Source organism: Oenanthe melanoleuca, chromosome 4A, assembly GCF_029582105.1.
Source record: "Oenanthe melanoleuca isolate GR-GAL-2019-014 chromosome 4A, OMel1.0, whole genome shotgun sequence".
NCBI lineage: Eukaryota > Metazoa > Chordata > Aves > Passeriformes > Muscicapidae > Oenanthe > Oenanthe melanoleuca.
The window spans coordinates 12,042,357-12,064,560 of NC_079338.1; the positions used below are offsets into that span (position 1 = coordinate 12,042,357).

At 37.1% G+C, this 22,204-nt stretch overlaps 1 protein-coding gene across 5 annotated transcripts in view; it reads left to right on the forward strand.

Moving 5' to 3' along the window:
• The window catches only part of KLHL13 (kelch like family member 13), a 79,508-nt gene that overhangs the window by 36,505 nt on the left and 20,799 nt on the right, over positions 1 to 22,204 (forward strand). For 3 of the 5 annotated variants that reach the window (XM_056491433.1, XM_056491434.1, XM_056491436.1), the window contains exons 3-5: positions 19,908 to 20,049; positions 21,228 to 21,360; positions 21,608 to 21,804. In XM_056491433.1, the coding sequence (XP_056347408.1) occupies positions 19,908 to 20,049; positions 21,228 to 21,360; positions 21,608 to 21,804 (472 nt within the window). Of the gene's footprint in view, positions 1 to 5,679; positions 6,124 to 6,389; positions 6,716 to 19,907; positions 20,050 to 21,227; positions 21,361 to 21,607; positions 21,805 to 22,204 lie in introns of those variants that run through there. The other 2 variants (XM_056491432.1, XM_056491431.1) reach the window with 2 other exon arrangements.

Consider the following 22,204-nt stretch of genomic DNA (forward strand, 5'->3'; position numbering starts at 1 on the left):
CACTTCAGAACATTTGAAATATTTGAGACTGTGTGTAATTACCAAATATACCTGAGGCAGTTTCTAATATTTTAATAAATGAGTACTTCCAAATATTAAAAGTGTGAATACTGCAGGGTCTGAATTTGTGCATTTCTTGTCTCCCTTTTCCTGTAAGTTTTTGGGAATCTGACTTAAAATTCAAGCAAAATTATTTTACTTAGTTTTAAAAATATTTGATTGTGACCCTTTGGGAAATGGTGTGTGTTTTTTTGAATGTTTGCTGTTGTGGAATAATTTCAGAAATTTCAAGCTTAGACTATCAGATTTTTTTTTTCCTTTATAATGCAGAGACCAGAGTTGTGGACATATGAAGAATGTGTGAAATGGGGAAACTAAATTCTCAACGATTCCTTCTCAGCACCATTAGTTTTGGAAAAAGATACATGTACTTTGATAGTCTCAAAATCATGTGAGAATTTGAATCTTTCCTATCTGAGATGTGTGGAAGTGAAGGGCAAGTGGCTGTCAGATGCAGAGTAATGTGTATTTGTCAAATATATATATATATATATAAATAATCTATGTCCATATATAGTGTGTATGTATATATATATATGCTATATACACAATTCCATACATAGTATGCTTATGTATATTTATGTATAATAATTTTCACTGAAATGGTGCATCCTAAAATGTCACTGCAGCAATTTCCTCATTTTTACAGGAAAAAGTGCTGAGTGAGTGGCACTTCTTGTTAAACACATAGGACATTTCTTGACTGCTTAACTTAATATTTAAAGATTTGGGGATTTTTTTTCTTATTTGAGAAAGGGTCCCTCATATTTCTTTAGAGACAGGAAGCTGCACTGCTTACAGCATTTTGACAGCAGGAGGAGTTGAATGCAAACCCAGTTTATCTCCCTGCTTTATGATTTATGGTTGTTCCTTGTTCCATGAGCAGTCAGCCCAGTTTAAAAGATCTTTTGAGAGTAACTATTTTGTGAGCATCTCTGATCCATTTACGAGGTCACATGGACCTCAATGTCTATAGTACAACTGCTTCTAAAAGCTGCTGTAACTTATATCTGATGTCTGAGGGCTTTTTTACCCCCAGTTAAAAAATATTGGAGACAGAATAGGAGGTAGCAATTCAAAGTAAAGATGTGTTTTCCCTTCATATGAATTTTGGTGCGAATATTTTGATGATATACGGTCAAAGAAATTGTATTAATTAACTGACATATATAGGACAATACTGTCAACACCATTTTTAATTATTCTATTCCAGTAATTGGAACAGCTGCAGTTTAATAGACTGAAAAGCCAGAGGTAGAGACATGAGAAGCAACCATGTGAAGTGGAAAGACCTGAATAAAGAAGCCAATTAAATTATGACAGCTAGTTTTTTTATGGAGCCTGTAGAGAAATGTTACACACCTTTATTTGCTCCTCTTCAGTTTCTAGGCTTGTGCCTTTGCAGCCATATTTAAATTGCTGAAATGATTTTGATACTGGAATGATTACTGCATTTGAGCTCCATGCCTTTGGGAATATTTTACTGGATTTTGGGGGTTCTTCTTTATTTTCTTGTGTAGTGTAGGATGCATCAGCTCAGCAGGCTGGTGGTTTGAAGATATGGAATAGATGAGAGCAATTCCTCCCCATGTGAAATTGATTTTCTGTGTTGAGTTTGAAGTGAGCTCTACTAGTGCTAATACCATAAAACAGGGATTTTATCTTATAACAAATGTGCATTTTAAAATGGAAACATGCTTTTGTATCAATGAATTTTTACAACGCAGGTGTGGGGTAAAAGAATCTCAGAAATTTGAAAATTATTACTGTCTTACCATTATAATTTTAAGGTATTTTTCTTGTTGAGTCTGGCATCTTTTCTTATATAAACACTATATCAGTAGGAAATAGTTTGTGACAACTATTAAGACCTTTCTGTTGTCTACATTTCTAGATGAAAATGGGAGATGTACATCATACTATCACCGTAGCTTTGACTGTTTTTCTTTCTGGAAAGCTTAAGAAGCCTGAGGTTCTAGAAGTGAGAAGACTTTTCAGGTCATGCTAGAAAGGCTGTGAAAGACTTGAGAAAGTTCTGATATAGCATAACCCTACTTTTTACCTACTGCTTTCAGTTCCTCTGACACCTCAGAGATGAATAAAAGGAGAGAGGTAAGTAGCCTGTTAAAGTGGAACAGCAACTTTTTTAACTGCAGCAAATCACTTGACTGAGCATGTATTTTTTCAGTTTAGTTTTCAACAGTTTAAGAACTGAGGGGAAAAAAGTTACGCTCATTATCTGTTCAAACTGATGAAAACCCAGCAACATCTCTAGAAGTTGATTTTATTCTGCTTAGTTTTCATAGAAAATTTCAGTTGGCATTCAAAGACTAAGAATAAATACTTCTAGACTAGTACAGTTTTATATTGCCTGGGCTCTGATACAGCTTTCTACCTGTGCCTTTTTCTTCTTTTTGAACAACTGTGAAGGCAAGTCTTATGGGAAATGCAGAGATGGTTTAAGAGTTCTGTTGGATGTAGAGATGCCCAAGAAATGTGAACACAGTGGGCTGTAAGAGGATAGTTGGCATGTGCAACACAACATGGTAGCAGCTTAGCATTCAAGTTACACAAAGGAGGGAAGAGGATATCCCCAGAAAAGGAAGCAAGTCACAAGGGATGTGTTACAAGGGACGTGCTTTTTGCTGCATTCCTGCTCTGAAGATCAGGGAGACCTTGCAGAAGAAGAGATGCTGTGATCAGTGTCCTGGCAAGGAGGCTCTGTATGTGATTGGTCATGTGCTTGCTGAGTATGATGCTGTGTGCCTGCTCTTCTCTTTTGGGGCCAAATTTTGCTTGTTGGTCGATAGGGAAGCAGGATGTAGATGCAGAGATGGAGGAAGAGGGTTAGGAAATGCTTTCCTCTCTTAACACAAGCACTTTTCAGTGTTTTTTCTCTTTGGGGGATCAGAGCTGCACTGCTGTTTAGCTTCTGGCCTCCCTTAATATCTCAGGTCTGTAAAATCACACCTTGAGATCTCACCTTTGGTGACATTATTTACTTTTTTTTCTTCTTATGCCACCTGTTCCTTTCCTTTATGGCTGAGTTTTGTGCAGAAGTTCATGATACTCTGTCAGTTATTTGTCTGTGCTCAGTGCAGCTTTGGAAACACGAGCATGAAGATCTTTCCTTAAAACCCAAACACAGAATAAAGGATGTGTGGGAGACTTGGATGAAAAGTAGAAAATAACTTCAAGTAAGTTGTAAGTAGTAGATGCTCTTAATTTTGAATGTGAACTTGCTTGTGAGAACTACAGAAAACAAGCCCCTCGAACCATCCCAAAGTTCTGTTTAATCTGTGCAGCTATGATGGGATTTTCAGCATTTAGGAATTTTACATTTAAAGCACATCACCAGTTTGTGTGCCAAGTTGGTGTGTTCTCAGAGCACTTGTGTGGGAATAACTTTTCTCAGCAAGGAGGATTCTGCACAGAACTGTAATGCTGCTTTTGGCCCTCAGAATTCTTCATTTGAGGATGAGTGGCAAAGCTGTGTAATATGAGAACAGAAAATGCATATTCAGTGGGTGCAATGCACTCCAGGAGATCAGATTACTTTTCCCATATTTTTAAATGCACAGCTAAATTGTTATTTTGAAGTCTTAATTAAAATATCAGAATTATATGCTGAGATGTTCTGTTGTCTTAGGAATAGTCTATGTAAAGCATAAAATACATAATAATAGTATTTTTCCTGTGAATATGCAACCAATCTGTGACTCTCAGGAAGAAAATGGGATTTGATTTGTTTTTTTCTCCTTATGTGCACATAGGTGATTCATTTCTCACATGGTTGTTCTTTAGCAAGTGACAAGCATTTTCCTATTTTTAGAGTACCTGGCACTGCTACTTTCTTCTATTCTGGATTTTGTAGATGGGCTGTTTGGTGGAGTAGTTTCTGCTGGACTTTGGGAGGGGATTTGGTTGGCAGTGCCTGGAATTCCTGCATTCTCAAAAAAAAATGTTTACTGTTTTTTTTCTGCAAAGGTTTTATTTATGTTGTTTGTAGAGTAAGTGAAAAAGTAAGTGGGGCCAGGAGCACACAAAGGAGAGCAGGTATTTGAGGACTCATGTTGCTCTCTAGGGTGAATGATTTTGTTGGGGTCAAAAGTGAGAAGTAACTCTGATTTCTGTGCCTGTGTGGATTGACTTAAATGTCAGTACTTGGGAAGGGCTTTGTGGCTTGAGTTGGATTTTATTTTACTGAGCAAAAGGGTATTTCAGGAGTTATTTCTGGAAAAGAGGTCCACTGATTGTCTTTACCCTTATTTGTTTTTTAAAAACTAGTCATGCTGCTCTTAATAAATAAACATGTGAAGATCTCCTTGGGGTGGCAGAGCAGTGAGACAGAGACTTTACAAGCAGTTACCAGTTGGCTGCACTGGCTGCATTCTGTGTGAGGAAGTGTTTGCTTTTTTTAAGACACTTTCTGTATGATGGTGAATGTAAAAGCTAAATTGAGTGTACGAATGCAAATTAATGATTTTTTTAAACTTTGTGATTATAATAGCTGCTATCTAACATCTTTCAACCTGATTTCTAGAGCTTCAGTGCAGAGCTGGGTGATGTAACAGTCCAGTGTTTTGTGTGTGTGTGATAGTGGACACAGCATTGACCAAGTGCATAGCCAAGTGTGCCTGTTGGAATATAAATACTTGAATTCTTTTGCTAATAGTATGACTATGTGCTAAAAGTGCATAGATGTTTTTGCAGGGCTTTTGTTTCTTAATAGTCCCATCATGTAAACACTCTTTTCATGCACAGTGGTGTCTATTCAGCATCCCAGCAGCAGTTCCTGTGAAATTTGTTTCCTGGGTTAATGCTGCTCATTTGTAATTTAGACCTTCAGAGAAGTGGGAGAGAGGCTCTCAGTTGTTTGTCCAAGGGGTGCATCTGCTTTTGAGTGAGGTTGTCCTGTGTTATTGTAATTCCTTGCCTTTGGTTTTGGTAACAGTTTCAAATGCCCAAAACTATTATTGGCAAATACTGGTGATCAGGAACAGCCATTATTCCCTGATGATTTCATCCCAAAATCGAACTTAATATTGTGAAAAACATTTTGTGACAGTGAAAGTTGAAGTGTTCCACTGTTACGAAAAAAACCCTATCAGAGTGTTGTTAAATGTTGCTAGAATGAATAAATGTATAGAAATTTATAGAAATAGCTTCTTGTTCAATTCTTTATTGCTAAGTAGTGTGACAGGGTGTTGGCTTTTTAATGAGAGGATTAAGCTCTTCTAATGAATAGAAAAATTGTCATGCTGTACAGAGACTACTCTGAAATCTGTAGACTAAATATCTTAGTGTTGATTTGGTCTGCTGTAGCAATACATTAGAGGTGATGTATTTCTTTTCCTGTAAGGTAATCAGTATAGCTGAATCTCTGCCTTCTTTTCCCTAGAAACCTGCTCTGCTTCTGCATAAGATGCTATTAAATTCCCCATTCCCTTTTTAATAGCTTGCCTTCCCTGCTCCCTGCTGCTGTCAGCCCCGGGAGGTCACTGAGCAGAGCCCAGAGCTGCAGAGTGGTCCCTGCTGGGGACCTGCGTGACCATCTGCTTCGTCAGCTCTGGAGGCAATTTGGGAGCTGCTGGGGGGGGCGTTGAGAATTAGATTGTTGATAGCGTTCCTACAAAGACTGCTATTAACAGCCTGCTAGTCTCTGCTTCTCTGCTGCAGAAGACAGAGTGATATTTGTGTTCCCATATCATGTTGTAAAATGCATGAGATTTTGCTCTTCCTCCTTGGAAATGAGAATAGGAAAATGAGAGCATCCTGAACCAGAAGCTATTAGAAGAGCATGCAGAAACCTGCAGTGATTTCTGTTTTATTTTTTTCTTCCTAGCTATGGATTAGAAGGACTGATTTTTGCAATGGGCTTTTTCCATAATGGCATTCTTGTATTGTTTGGTCAGAGCTTGCACAGGAGGAAAACAGGCTGCTGAATTTAGTCACTGATCTCTATTAGCCGTGGCCTAAGGCTATGCTGAGATTTATATCCCATTTGTATTGTTGCAGCTCAAAAGAAGAATGTTCAGAGGATGACAAGTGTATTCTGAGTAGGTATGTTGTTTCATTTTCATATGAAACCCATTTTTTTTTCTGCTTCCATTGGTCAGAAATGAGGTTAATAGGAAGAGAATATAGTACAGTGCTGCAGTGTCCCTGTTAAGGTAGAACAATAGCATCAGGAACAGTTCTTTAAAAATTAGCTGCTTTTATTTAATAAAGCTGCATTATGCTGGTGTGCAGAGTGCAGTCTTTTCTTTTTTTTCTTAACATGTACTGCAGTCAGTGCTTCCCTAACGAGGTGGCACTATTGTTGAGTTAGAAGGATAGAATCATCATATTGCTTTAGGGGACAGCAGGATTTAAAAGGAGATGCCTTACAGCCCTGTTTTACAGATTGGAAGCATCGGTTTAAGGGCATTGGCAGAATCATTTCCTTGTTCTTAGCAGCAGCCACTGCTGTGTCAGTAGTGTGTGGAATGGAAGTCCTAGTTGGTAGTCTGTTATGGAAACGCTGTTTACTGTTATTGTAGTACCGTGGTGACAACATGCCATTGAAATGGAAAACGAGCTCTCCTGCTATCTGGAAATTCCCAGTTCCTGTGCTTAAAACATCCAGGTCATCGCCACTTTCTCCAGCATACATGTAAGTGAGAGAAATGAGGATAATAAGGTGGGAATTCTTTTCGTGAGACTACCCTGTGGCAAAATACCCTGTTACATATTAAATGACATTGGCACTCAGAATTTTATCTTGTTTGCTATGTAGACCTCCCCTCCTCATTTTCTCCTGGATGTTTTTTATGATGGATGTCGTGTCAAGTCTTTCCCTTTTTGTTAAAACGTAGAGAAATTGTGCAGATTAAGCCCTATTCATAATGATACTGTGTATATTCATTTGAAAAGTTTGTGGTGTGTTAATTTATAGAGCTGATCTTGAAATGACAAGTTAAGCTTTGAGGCTGGCAGGCTTTCTATTTAGTTTATATGTGAACATTTCCTCCTTCTGACTATTTCATTTAGAAATTGAGCTTGAAATCACCTGCTGTATTGTACTGCACTTTTGTTTGTGTGAGTTCTTGTAGAAATGAAATCATCCTGCTTTGGTCTTGTTTTATTCTTTAAAGTCTTAGCCTTAACACAGATTCAACGTCTTCATCTAAAGTTAAAAGCTTGAAACATAAATTTAAATCATTCATATCTGAATACTTACATAGTTATACAAATTGTCAGTGTAAAGTAGCTTCACAATTTGCCTTTGTCTTGCCAAATCCTGATGCAGCTCTTGTTCACCTTTTGTTGCTGTGAGTTCTGTTATCATATACAGGTGGATTTTTTTTCCCTTCTCTGAAATAAAACTATGAAGCTCAGGGTACTGAATTCCTTCTGCCTTTGTTTAAGGAAGCAGCTCTTCCAAAAGGAGGAAGAGTTGCTTTAAAATGCGCAGGTAGCAGTGTAGGTGACTTTTCTATCTGGAAATTGCTGTAAAGGCTACTACTTTCCAATAGTATTGCAGCCTAATACCTACAATATTAGTAATTTTAAGCTTGTATTGTCTGCTTGCAGATAGGCTTTTGCTTCAGCTACAGTAGGTACATGCTGTAAGAGAGAGGTGCACAGGTTCTCTAAATATCTTTTTTTTGTTGTTGCTGAGCATGGCATTGTTATGGTGGGGCTGAAAGAATCCAGCGCCATGTGCACGGTCACTATTGTTCTCGGGCAGAAGAGCTGAGAGAACAAACCTGGCTGTACAAAACCTGTGCTGGGCACACTCACATTTAAGATTGATTAATCTTATGACAAGATGTGGATGTGCTTCAGTCTTTTTTATGGGAAGCATCAAATATACTTAAGGCTTCCAAAAGAGAAGCTATTTCCAATAAATCACTGCCTATTCTGAGTTGTTAAAAAATATGACTTAAATATAAGGGAGGTATAGTGGTGATAAGAGTTGTGAGACATTAGACCCTATTTCAGGGAAACAGTGCTGTTAGTGTTTTATCTTATGCTGTTGTTTTTAAACTGTAATAGTCTTAAATGCAAGAAAAATCAGAACTAGCCTAGTCTGATCTCTCTGCTGCTGAAACAGAGTATTCCTTTTGTGTGTCGCCTTTAAAGTGCTAATCTTAGCCCTGAGAATGCTCCAGCCTTTGTGATGGGGATGGTGTGGCTGATTAGCTCAGTGTGTTCAAAGTATGAACAGGTTTAGTGATCGTGTTTAAACTATATGATGCTGAGCTTATCTGGAGCATGAGAAATATGTGATCAGCAGCCTTAATCATCTCTTGATAATGAGTCAATGTATCTCAATATTTATGAAGACATTTCTTTATTGGCACACAGACCTGTCATTAGGGGGACTCATATATCTAATGCTAAAATTATTCATATATTTTATTATAAAGAATGTGAAACATTACAAAATGGCACCTATTTGAATTGGCAGTATAAATCAACTAATTGAAAAAAATCCCTTGTAATTGAGGTTGACCAGTAAAATTGGTTTTGGGGTTCATTACCTTCATTGTAGAGATAACAACAGTAAATTTGATACTGTGTTATATAATCTATGATTTTCATATTAGTATTTGTAAGTTTTCTGTTGTAGGTAGTACTCTGCACACTGGCAGAGTAAAGAGTTGAGGAATAAGTGGTGTGTGAAATGGAACACGTATTGATGTAAAATAAGTAGCCATAAAACTCTAGAATTCACAGATGACCACTTTGTTACTAAATATTTTGGATTTAGGGTATACAAAAGTATGATTGAGCTTTTAATCCCTTTAGTACTTGACATCTCAATCTTACAAAATAGGGGGTTAATGTAGTTTAGAATGCAAAGTAGGAAGATCATAAAAGTGTTTCTTTTCCACCTTGTATTTAAAATTTTCAGGTTTCTCTAGAAAAGTTGACCTTAGCTTTAAAAGCTTCACCCTGCTTATGATTTACAAACAACTTATCTAGAGATTAAACTGATGATCAGGACAGATAGATTTTATCAGTTTTTTTTGTCTGTGTACCCAATAGCTGAACTCTGCCTTAGTTTCCGTGTCTCAAAATGCTGAGACTGCTGGTTGTGAGCAGGTTTGGCTTCTTGGATGAAGCACCTATGTACAAAGTGCCACTGCAAAATGTTGGCTGTCATGCAGCTGTGCAGGCTTGGCTGCTTGGAAAGTTTGTGGTAGCTGCTGATGGGGGAAAATGAGTGTAAGGAGCTCTCTTGGAGAGTTCTGTGCTGTGGGGAATTTGTGGCTGTAGTACCTGAAATGAAGGACCTGCAGGAGCTGAGGTGTGATGAGTTTGTAGGTGAGGACATGGTTCTGTCTCTGGGAAGTCTGGTTGGTTTGCAGGATTGGTACCCCTTTCCTGGCAATGGGAAGGAGCAGTAGGGACTTGCTGCCTCTTGGCTGGTGGATTTGTATACACCTATTATTTATCAGGGATATCTTCAAGACATCCTGACTGCAAGAGGTAACTCCTCACGTTATACAGAGGGTGAAGCGTTGATGGGGAAGACACACCTTCCCTAACTTCTGGGGAAACTGATCCAGAGTAGCTTGAACTTTCTCCCAAACTGGAGAGATCCAGTGACATTGCTTAGGGAAAATTAGGCACTATTAGACTTGAAACACTGGCACATACCAATATCTGTAGGTGTAGTGCAGCTGGCTTAGTGCACAAGTTAGGAATGTGCAGCTCTGGGTATGTGCACACGCCTTTGTCAGCCTGCATTTTCTTTCATGGCACTTATTTTGCTGGGGTTTAGAATATAGGTGCCATTTGTCAAACATTGTGAAAGCTGTTGCAGCAAGTTTATGCACCACTAGTCAAATCATATTCATATTTGTGGTTGTGTTGACTATGTGGAGAGAAACCTACGTGACTTCATATATTATGGGGACAGTTTCAGCAAGTGAATAAGAGGAAGGGAGGGGAATAACATGGACAGTGAATAACACTTGAAAAAGTGGTGTACCATGGCATCATAGTTGTTATTTAACATGACTGCCAAATGCTTAAAAACAAAAAAGCAATAGTGACTGACATAAGCAGAGGTTGAGAATTAAAGCACTAATACAGTGAAGGTGAGGAACAGTTCTGAGTTGTATTTAACAACTTTGAGATATAAGGGAACATGAGTCCCAATTGGGCATGGCACCTCATACATTAAGAACTAAGAATTCTTATTCACACCAGTAATGTCATATTTTTTTTAAAAAATTGCGCACATCTTCCATTAATGCAAATGGAAGAGATGTTTGTAGAAACTCGAGAGATTAAAACGCTAAGATGAACATCTAGAAAGAATTCAATAATGCAAAAATCCTATTTGCAAAAACACCTTACAGAGGATTGTTGAAAATTCTTGATTCAGAATAATCCACTTGTAATCTTAGTGCCTTCTATACTTTCATATAGAATAGTATGTTAATATTAAATGGAAACTATCCTTTGCATGTGTTTTCATAAATAACTGACTAATGTGAGGAGAAATAAACAGATGTGGTATTCCAAATATATTGCTATCAAAGGGTTTGCAACACAGTCTGTCCTGAGTCACATGGTTATGAAATTTGTCTGATAGGAAATGCTTTGCTCTAATGGAAATCAGTTACTGTGCAGAAAAGTAAAATAAATTCTTAATACTCTGGAGTAAGCAGTTTAGTTTCAGCAGCTTATATTGGTTATATAGGTTAATGCTTTTGTGTCTTCTTTGAATTATCTGCTTTGCTTTACAATGAACTCTTTGAATTTATGCTATACAGTGATCTATACTTAAATGGGAAAAGGTGTGTGAGTAATTCATCAGACCTGTATTAGTTCTCTTTGGTGAGACCACCCTATGAGTGTCTGCAGCCTTCAATGGTAATTTTTAGTAAATGAACCCTTTTATTTGACTCCTGAGCATTTGACAGACTACATGATATTCATACTACCTGTCTTGGGCAACATTTCCATTTTATGACATTGCTTGCTATATATTTCAAATTTCAGCATGTTGAAAGTCAATATGCAGCTCACCTCAGATATTTTTTAAACTGATCTGACAATACATGCAGACACATGAATTGGATGAGTGGGGCTTGTATCATACTAGTAGGAGATTGCTTTTAATCCAGAAATTTTGTGTATGGAATTCTCCTTTGTGCCTGTTGATCTTTCTTAAGCTCTTTATAGAACAGGCATTTCAATAGATTATTCCAAGTCTGAAATGTGAAATTTCATTGCTGTAATAAACTGATAAAAAATGAGAAAAAAATCTCCAATTTCTTTGTCATGAAATCTCCTAGGACTACTGTTTTTCCCGGGGGGACCTTATAGGGGATGATGTGGCCTACAGGTCCCCAAAATTACCCATTTCTCCTCACACAGCAGGATGTTGCAATATTGACATTGTGTTGTGACATGGTAAAGCATCTTTATTGAATTATCTAGAATATGTTACTTAGCCTGTCTTGCCAGCATGTCAGTTCTGCCAGTTTATTATTTTTACCATTATTTCTTTGTTACTGTGAAAAAAATCTTGTTCTTCAGTCACATTCTACTCATTGACTTTTCTAGAGCAAAGTGGTATTTTCTGTTGACATTTGGGTGGGGCTACCTATGCATCTTCAAAAGTGCTTGCTGAATATTTCAGTTTTGAAATAGTAGTTGCTTGTTTTAAATAGTAATAATGACAATTGTAGTGTAATCACATTAAAGTGGAAGTGCACATCTGTATTATTGCTGTAATATTTTGTCCAGCACTAAGATTGTATCAATGTCTAAATTGCAAAAATGTGTTTTTTTGTGGGATGAACAAGTCACATGCTCCTCTTATGCATAAATATAAATGCTTTATCACATAGGGGAAAATATTTTACAATTGAAAGTAATTAATGCCCCTCTACATCCTGTCCAGCAGACTGCAATAAAGGAATGCTGAAACATCTGTGGGAAGTGACAAAGCAAGGGGAATGGTAGACAAGAACCCAAATCCTAATGTCAGAATCTTACTGACTTTTAAGGTATCAGAATTATTCTGACCAGTATATAGGGAAAAAACCTCTAACACTCTTGAAAGGAGTAGTTCATAATTCAGTTACAGGAATGCAGTGGGATGGAGGTTCTGTGACCAAACAGTCAATGTGCAGGTGCCTCCTTAGGCTTATATTGGTCTCTACGGAGCCATTGTTAACTTCCTAATTTCTGTGTGTGAAAACTAAGGGCACATGAGGTACAACTGTAATCTGCTGGTGCGTGCAGAATGGTTTTTGTAAGTGTTTTGTAATATACAGGAAGTATAACTCTTGAGTACTTAAGACCAAATATAAAGAGCAGAAAATAGGTGCAGTGTTAGTCCAGCCTAAACTGTGAAGTCTGATTGTTCTATTTTACCTTTTTCAACATTAAGGGAATAATGGTTCTCCTTATGTAGAAAAGCTACAAAGTGTGTATTTTCTTTGCTTTTTCTGTTTCTAATAGTAGGAATTAACAGACAAACACCAACTTTGGCAAAAAGTCATTAGTGAACTGTTTCTAATTCAGCATCATTAAACAATGCGAGTCCCCAAATTTAAGCTACGAATGACTCAATGAATGCAAACCCTTTGTCAAGCATATAAATGTGGATGTGATACTAAGGCTCCCAGAGAGATTAAATGCTGTTAGGAACAAAAGCTTTATAGCACTGACTGAGCCAAATATTGCTTTGTTTCTGTGGAAAACAAATTTGAATTAACCAGCGGGCTGTAATTATGCTGTAAACAGCTTGAGACCTGTGATTGTTTAGTTGTTTAAGAAGGAATTTTGAAGAGAATATTTTCTGTGTGAATATTCTTGGGAAATCATACTAAAACAGTTGAAGTTGCTCAGTTGTCTTCTGCTGGCTTTGATCACAGTGTGGCCATACTAGAAAGTGATACAAAAAGGTTTAGGTAATGTTGGGAGTATCTTTCTTTCTGTGTTGTCCTACTTTCTGTTGAGATCCACCGGTTCTGGGAACAGTGACAATGCCTTCAATCACCTGAGTGTTTTAAGTAGCGCTCATAATTTCTGTTGATTGGGCTTGTGTGCTTGGACACAATATGGTGATTTCACATTGAAGTCCAAAGAAACATGACTGGACTGAAAAAAAAAAAAAAGGAAAAAAGAAATGAAAGGTTAAGGCTTGACATTTAAGTACTAGTCTCCAAAACTTTGCTTCTCAAAATAGATTCAGCTGGTTACCTGGAGCCAGTCTGTGATTAAGCACATGTCCTTGTCCCTGTCCTTCAGGGGAGGCTGTGGTGGTTGTTCCCCTTGTAGCCTTGCTGCCTTTGGTGATGGTGCTGACAGAGCTGCTCAGGCTATGTTGCTTCTGTACTGACTTCACCTTCTTCAGCTGGTCACTGCAATGAGCATCTTGTGCTGTAACTGTGTCAGAACAGCAGGAAAAGCTGGTGCTCTGCCTGCCTCTGCCCATCAGTGTGTGCCCACAAGGGACCTCTGTCCTTCTCTGCCAATTTTGGAGGGTTTGCAAGTCCTGCATCCTTATCTCCTGTTTACTTTGTAAAAGTAAAAACCCACTTCTCTCTGCTTTGGTCTATTACATAGAACCTGTTTTTATGTTCTCCTTTTACAGAACACTCTGACTTTAGAGGAAAGGTGGAAAATGGGACATCTATTTGCTTTTTAATTTAAGAGACTGTAAGTTTTACTTTGTGCCTTTCTCCTGCAGTGGAGATTTAGAAGAGCTGAGTATGACGTTACTAAGCAAATATTTTAAAATATTCTGCTGCTATTGCTGCCCCTCTAATGTATAAAAAAGATCAGGTGTAAAAAGTGAAATATTAAAATATGAATGTCAGAGCATTGTTCAAGTGAGCAGTATTCAGCACCAGGTGCTATAGCTGTTTTATGAGACTGCATTTGCAGTAGTTACAGTGCAATGTTAATTCACTTGAGGCAGAAGGTTTGTAAACTTCTGATTGTGGTGGTCCCCTTCAAATGAACAGAATTAAATGGCATTTTAAAGAAATTCAGTAGCCTGACACATACAAGGTGTTTTTAGTTGCAGCAGCAGCCTCAAGTTCACCTAATAAAAATATAATCTTTGAACTGTCCAGTAAAAACAGTGACATCTGAAGCTGATAGTGTAGGACAACTGGTTGTAGTGATGAAAGAAAAAAAAAAAGGCATAATTCCTACTCCTAATGCACTGTGTATGTCACAGAGGTGATCCATGCAAAGTAATTCAGGTCCTGCCTTCCAGTGTTGCTCTTGTGCTCATGCTACATTTGGCTCTTGAGCAGCAGCAGTGTCAGTTCTTGTGTGCCCCAAAGCAAGAGCTGAAGTTTGAACTTGCTCCTTGGTCTGTGGACAGGAGTTAACTTGCCATGTCAAACTATTGGAACAAAAATAACCATTTCTCTTTCTTTTCTCTGCTAGCTGGAATATGTATCTGTTTTAAATTATGGACTTGCATTTCCTGTAGAAACTGTTTTTTTGTAATAAGAAATCATTTGCAGTCGATAAAACTGGTTAGTTTTACTGGGTTGCTGATACCATAGAAGAACTAAATTAGAAATTCTTGATAAAAAGTAGTAATAAAAGGAAGAGATGATATTTTAGGGGAGGACAAGTATAAAAGTAACTTCTTTGTTTGAATAAAGGATTTCCTGAAATTGTATGAGTAGAAGATATGGAATGGAAATGTGAAATACCATAACTGCATAATTTTTTCATCTACATTATATTAATATTTGAATTTCTTAAAAAATATGATGAGATTTTCTTTAATACAATGCTTCCATATCATTTCTGCTTACTGGCTTCAAGGTGCTTTGTTGGGGAATTCCTAATTTCATTAGTCATGAAGTTAGGGCATCTGTTCATAATGGGAAGACAGCAATATAGTCAATAACTTTTTCTTTTTTCTTTTGGAGACTAAGCCTACTAAAATACTCTTTGGCAGATTATGCATACAAAGTAAATTTTTTTTTTTTGCTATTGTTTTTAATAGCAAATGAAAGTTTTGTTGTATTTTACTGGCCTTTTAATTAATAGGTTCATTAGAAAATTGCATGCATAGGATAGCCTTGGAATGTACCAGAGTTGGTTTTTTTTTTTTTGATAGGCCATAAAATCATAAAGATTTGGCCTGCAATAAGAAAAACCTAATATGAAATTGAAATCTCTGTCGTTGTTACCTGATAAATACCAGAATCCTGGCACATGCCAGGGGTGATTGCATCAGAAGCCATTTTACCAGTGACCAGAACACTTATGGTCCTGGTTCATTGAACAGTGATTTGACAGAGAAAATAAGGTTATAGTCCTTTCAAAAATGAGCTATTGAGCTTCACCAAATTAAGAACTCACTCTCTGGCAAATCTGGCTTTGGCAAAACTTTTACTGAGTTATGTAAAGACTGGGTTTTAAATAAATTGGAGAACATGCACTCTAAAATATCTGTAGCTGTAGGCTGATCTCCTTACTTTGTTTTCAAAGACTTTGTACAATAGTCTGAGAAACAGATGAATGGTTTACTGATGGAAATGTACAAGTCCATAATAATATTCTTAGTTGTCTTGTTTCTGTTGCATCAGAATAAATTTGACTACTTCTAAAGAAAACATCATAACAGAATATTGGTTTATTTCATTTGTGCCACTAAGCTCTACAAAATGGCTACTTCCATGATTTGAGTATTCTAGCTGAGAATAAAATGTCACAATTTTCACAGGTCTTTGCTTATCTTGGGTCACCTGGATGCCTCTGAACTGTTTTAACAGGTTAATATTTGCTAAGTGGTTTAGAAAGCAATTTGCCTCTGTGAATCATGTTGTAACTTCAGCCAGTGATATCTGTCAGTATTTGCTGGAAAGTTAAAGCATGTTAATATCTATAATGAACACTCCATATTTCACCACTACAAAAATATCAGTTGGAAGTACTTGGAGGATTAACATGGAGTCATGAGAAAAGCACATTTGGTTGCAGCCTCCAGGAAAAAACTGTGCTGTACTTGAAAGAATCAACATGAGGGTAGAAAGAAAATTCTGATTCAACCCACTTTGTGATAGCAACTAATTAACCTCTGGCACCTTTCTCTGAACTGCAAGTCACTGCTTCCCAGAGGTTGCAGAAAGTCAGGCAGCTCTTCAGCCTTCCTCTTGCAGTGTTAATATCAATTTCACAGGCAGCTCCAACATTCCCTTATTCTCATCACTGTGATGTTTTACCCTCTCCAGACCAAGTGTGTGTTGAAGGTGATTCTAACATCCACCTTTAGAGCAGCGTGCTGTGAATTCTCACTACATGTTACTGTAGTTTTAACTTCTTTTAACTTTTGTTCTTTTGTTTCCTAACTTTTTAAAACTCAGCTAAAAATGGTACTGCTGCACTTCTGGTTTAATGATTTCTATTGATCAGGACAATAGAATTAATTAGGAAGTGAATTAACTTTCTCCTCTGGTAGTATGCTTAATTGTGATATACTGTACTTAAAGCAAAAAAAAAAAAAAAAAAAAAAAAAAAAAAAAAAAAAAAAAAAATCAATGTTTGCATTCATTACTATTGAGTTAATTATAGTGCTTAGTAGACCTATGTTAATAAATGTAAATAATGCCTTTGGTAAGTGTCCAAAGAAGGCAGATGTAGTTACTGTGATTTTGTTGGGAAGTCAGTTGGACATTCAGTGCATTCCCCATCTGTTCTGGGTGTGAACGGCAGAGTTATTTCTGAATCTTAATGTTTCAGCCCCTGTAACAGAAGCTGCATTCTGAATGCTTTAGGCTTTTATTGCAAGGTATGTGATGCAATGTTTGGGTTTTGCTCTTTGTGTACTGCTGTTAACACAGAGCTTAAGCACTGTTGCAGTTTCACTTTGTCTTGCAAAGAAAGGTTCTGGTGTTGTGTGGAGATAAATGCTGAACTGCTACAAAGCCAGTAACAAAGGCATAATTTGTGATTGCTCTGGGAATGCTCTTCCCCTCTTGGTGAATGTCACAGGGCTGGAATTCAGGGGATCAGTGCCTTATTGCCAGGTGCTATTGCTGACTTGCTTTGAAACTTCTGCCAAACCCAGCTCCTGAATGTCACTTTCTGCAGAAGGGAGAGGGTACTCAGCCCCTCAGATCTGTAAAGCTGTAGGTTGGAAAGGTGGTGTATTTAACAACAACAAATCAAACAAAAAACCCCAAGTCCCCACAAACAAACAAAAACCCCTCATCACAATTGTTTTTTGGTCATAGTTGTTTAGCCATATACTAATATCACCTGCTTGTCTTTATTCACATGGAATCATACACAGCCAAGTTAATGTTTAGGACTAGAATTGTGAAAGTTATATTCTGGTGAAGTCTTATAATGTGAAATTTGCAGTTTTTAATGCCTCATTCACATGTGCAAGTTTCTGTCTATACATAACAGCAAATTTGGAAGAGAAATAGTGAAAATTTCTTTTGCAAAAGAGCTTCAGATGGTGAGCTGCTGAGCTTGTGTGTGTGATATAGAGAACTGCTTATTATGTATGGAAAATCAGGTAGAAGAAGTGACTCCTTATTGCCACACTTACAGCATGTCAAATGTCTACTTTTAGGTATTGCAAGTATTTTAAGGTTTATTTTATTCCCTGTTGACTGTGCACTTTTGACTAGGCATTGTGTTCTACAGAGAATGACCTGTAGAGAACAGAGCTATGGGAACTTATGTGTCATGTTCAGCAAAATGCTTGCATTTTCCCAGCCGTTCTTGGAATAAATCAATCATACTCAAGGTCTTTGCCTTCATTTGTAAAACTTATGAATTATGCTGTCTGTCAGGAAGTCAAGTAGTGATGTGGCAAACATGGTAAAAAGCCCACTCAGAACAGCCAGGAAGGTTGGTTTACTTGTCTGTTTCTTTTTGTAATGATTTTAAATTATGTGTGCACTTGCTATTTTCTTCTGAGTTCAGAGAAAATATTTTAAATGCTCCTTCATGTAACATCTATCTGATCTGACATTTTGGGAAGATGTTTCAAGAGAGGAGAGTCAGATTCATGCTTGTTGAATCTGTTGTTCTTCACACCCACGCTTGCAAGTCTCCCCACATTATTTTGTATTTCTTCTTAGAAAGACATGGATAAATTTAGAGACTGGATGTCCTTTGAAATTATGTAAGATTTACCTCCATGTGATTGTATGAAAACTAAAGTAGAAAAAACCCACCAAACCCAAAACACCCAGAACTGAGTGAAGTAAAACATTTTGGGTTGTGAGCCAGCAACTGCTTGCTGCTCTGTTGCATAGTTGTATTTGTTGGATGCAGAGATAGTCTGGAGAGCCCTGTTCTAAGGTATACCCTATAAACTGTTTAAATGACTCTGGATTTGTTTTATAAAATAGACATAATTGTGTTTCAAAAATAGCACAAATCTTGCATGCTGCAGTTCATCCACATTAGTTGATTCAGCTGAGTACATTAGAAGTCACAGCTGTTTAGATGTACCCTTGTTCCTACAATGTTATGTCTGTGTGCATAAAATCTTACTGTTCCAAACCCATGTACGTTGTTGAATGGTGAATTTGTTTTGAGTATGTTTTTTGTAGCTGACCTTTTGTGCTCATGGGTTTGAGCAAGGCACATGATGCCATGAGGGTAGTATGTGAGTTTCAGAAAGTGCTCTGCAATGGTCTTTGTACCCAAAGAAGGTGGGGGTAAATATCTTCTTTAAAAAGGAAATTATGAAAATTATTTTTCTTCTACAAATTCCAAATTTGTCCTTACACAGTGATCATAATCAAAACTGGGGAAAAGGAGGGAGATTTAAGCATATTCTTGTTACTTCAAGTAATTTCTGAAACTAATTTGAACGCCAATGTTTTAAACCTGCATGTTTAAAATTTTGGAAACTTTGTATCTGAAATTTGCAATGGCAACATCAAACAGCTATAAATTTGAGATATAGTCTTGATTAACAGTGGAGATGCCCTCTTCTGTGGATTACTAGCTAATGTTTGCTAATTAAAATTGTGTACATATTCATTATATATGTATAAAGGCTCATAGGTAGAACACTAGATCAGAGAAGTTACAGAAACTAGTTGTTAATATTTCTTTAGAAGAATTTTATTTGCATTTTACAATAATTTCAGGTTGGCATGGTTAGGCTCTCATATGTAACCTAATTTACATCTCAAGGTTAAAATAATAGGCTAATAATACTGCAGTATTTCTTTGACAGTTCTACCTAAAATTGGCTCGTCCTGTCTAGATTTGGACAGTAATTGCTTGGAATCAAATCTTAAATCAAAATTATCAAGTATTTGCCTGCACAGTAGCAGACTACTGGATATCATGTCCTAAAGGAATTCTAATTGTGTGTTTCAAAACCAGGTTAAAACTGCAGTTTGAAACTCCAGGAAGTACATTTTCTATTATGAATAGTCATGCATGAATGAGGTAATGCAAGCTGTAGGAATGAAAATACTTTCTTTCATATTACCCTTGAAGTTTCAGTGTTTGACCATTTTGCCAAGGAGAAGCTAAGATGCTTGATTTTGGAAACCAGGAAACCTCTACAAACATCCTACAATACTGGATTGTAGAAACAATATAGTGTGCAAATGTCTAAATCAGTGAGCTGGAGATAGAAGGAAAAGGAAAAACTTGTTAGCCAAAAAGTAGTTCTGCCTTTGTAGAGACTGTTAACGCTTCATTTTCTTGAATTAGCTGAAGGGAACCACTAAGGACTGGTTCTGTTGCCTGCTGATTTTTTTTCCTGTAGCCTCTGTGCTGTTACATTTCATCCCAGAAGACTGAGGGCTTAGAACAAAAGATCACTGAATGAAAGTGAGTTTGGTCTTAAAGTTTCTGTGTTCCAATTTTCTTAGATCTTTGGTGGAAGAGGAGGATCCTCATATGAAAGTGTCTCTTGGGAGCAGCGATATGGGCGTCTCTGCCCATCTGCAGTCTTCAAAGACAGGAACCACAAGATTTTTCACCAGCAATACTCACAGTTCTGTGGTATTACAGGTAATTCAATATTTTCATGCCTCTATTGAGCTGAACTGAGAATTTGTCTGTTCTAAACAATGTGTCCACTCAGATTTTATCAGTCTAGTAATTGCTATAAAGCCTCAGACACTCTCATGTTCTTATGCTGTCAATGCCCACAAGCAAGCTTTGCTTGGGATTTCTTTTCCTGTGAGGTAGAGTTTCAACTTTTAGCATCAGCTTGGAAAAAAAGCCTGGCCTTTTCCTGGGATCATATCCCAGTCCACTCTCAAGTTCTAAGAGGTAACAACATTTAAACTCTGATGTGATAGCTGTATCACAGAAGCTTGCTTAAATATCATTATTTAATTTAGGCAGGTCCCCAAGACAGCAGAGCCCTGCCAGGTTTGGTGTAATGCTCTGTGCTGGGTCTGACTATGGCACTACTGTGTGATAGAACATCTATAGAACCAATATTTGCATTCTTGCTAGTATTAGAAAAATACCAGTTTGAAGGAAAATGTTTAATATTTGAGCTTCTGTTTATTCCACAGTGAATGAAGGAGGAGAGTATTTCATCCTCCAGTAGCCACAACTGGGCCCCTCTTTGGAGGAAATCTTGCTCTAGGATGCTGCTGTAGATGACTTTATTTTTTATTACAGTTAGATGTTGTAAGTAATTCATAGGAGATCAGAGATATAATGGGAGTTTATTTTGGAGTTTTTAGCATGTCAACTTTGGTAACAAATTTGCTAATCATACAACCAGGTAACAGATTTCCTTTTAGGCCTGTTAGGTTGCAAACCCCTTAAATTGCTGTGGAATAGAATTATATCTAGAATATCACCAGAATGGGTAGGTCCAAAAAAGATAGCAGTTCCTACCTGAAACAACTGCTATTGTGAAAGCTTACAAAGGAAACTCCTTCCTGAAAATAATTTAATTATTTGAATAAAACTACTTTCTAAGCCCTGGTGTACTTTGCATTCATCAGCTGTATCTGGAAAATAGTGATTATTCTGCTTGTTTTCAATGAATAATAATCATTGAATATATTACAGATAATGGTTTTAAGATGACAAATTATTTGTCACTTTTTTTGACCTACAGTACACATGTACATAAAAGAAAATAAATATTTACATGAGGGAAATGAAAGAGATTCCTACTCTGCTCCCAAATCAAAGGGATGTTTTGCATTGTGCTTTTCCTGCAGGGCTTTGACCAGCTGCGAGTGGAAGGTTTGCTCTGTGATGTGACACTTGTTCCTGGAGATGGTGATGAGGTGTTTCCAGTCCACAGAGCAATGATGGCTTCTGCAAGTGATTACTTCAAGGCCATGTTCACAGGTGGTGTTTTTATTAAAGCCCTGTACTGCTGTCTCCAAACTGCTCTCATTCAGACACTCAGACACAAGTTCAGTGCTGTGTGAATCAGTGCAGGATTGCAAACACTATGGGCTGAACATCTCTCTACTGTTGCATATGGGGTTTTTAAATTAAATTTCAAAATTATATTTTAATTATCTCTAAATTTATGAAATAATTTCAACCACATCAAAATGATCATATACATTTACCTTCATGTCTGTTTCAGGAGGAATGAAGGAACAAGATTTAATGTGCATTAAGCTTCATGGTGTGAACAAAATAGGCCTAAAGAAGATCATTGATTTCATTTATACTGCAAAACTTTCCCTTAACATGGACAACCTTCAGGACACTCTGGAAGCTGCCAGTTTTTTGCAGATTTTACCTGTTTTGGACTTCTGTAAAGTATTTCTTATCTCTGGGGTAAGATGATTTGTTTCCCATTTATGTTGAAGGCTTTGGTATTTAGTTTTGTTTTTTCTTCTGTAATGACACTGACTTATGTAATAGTCAAAGTTATGTCTAAAACTTGCCATTATTCATAGTTTAAATTCACAGAGAACAAATTTGCCTTATAGTTTCATTGAAAAAGCTGGTTTTCTTCTGAGCATTATGTACAGTATGAGGTTGATACAAGTGCTTTACCACATCAAAATTCTTCCCTTACATGTCTGATATGAGATGTTTCATGCTCCCTGCATGCCTGCACTCACTCTAGCATTAGTCTGCTTGCTGCATTCAGTAGGTGTGCTTCAGTTACCTTCACTTCATTCCTGTAGTTACAGCCCTTCCATCTCAATGGGGGTGCAGTTCCCTGTTTTCT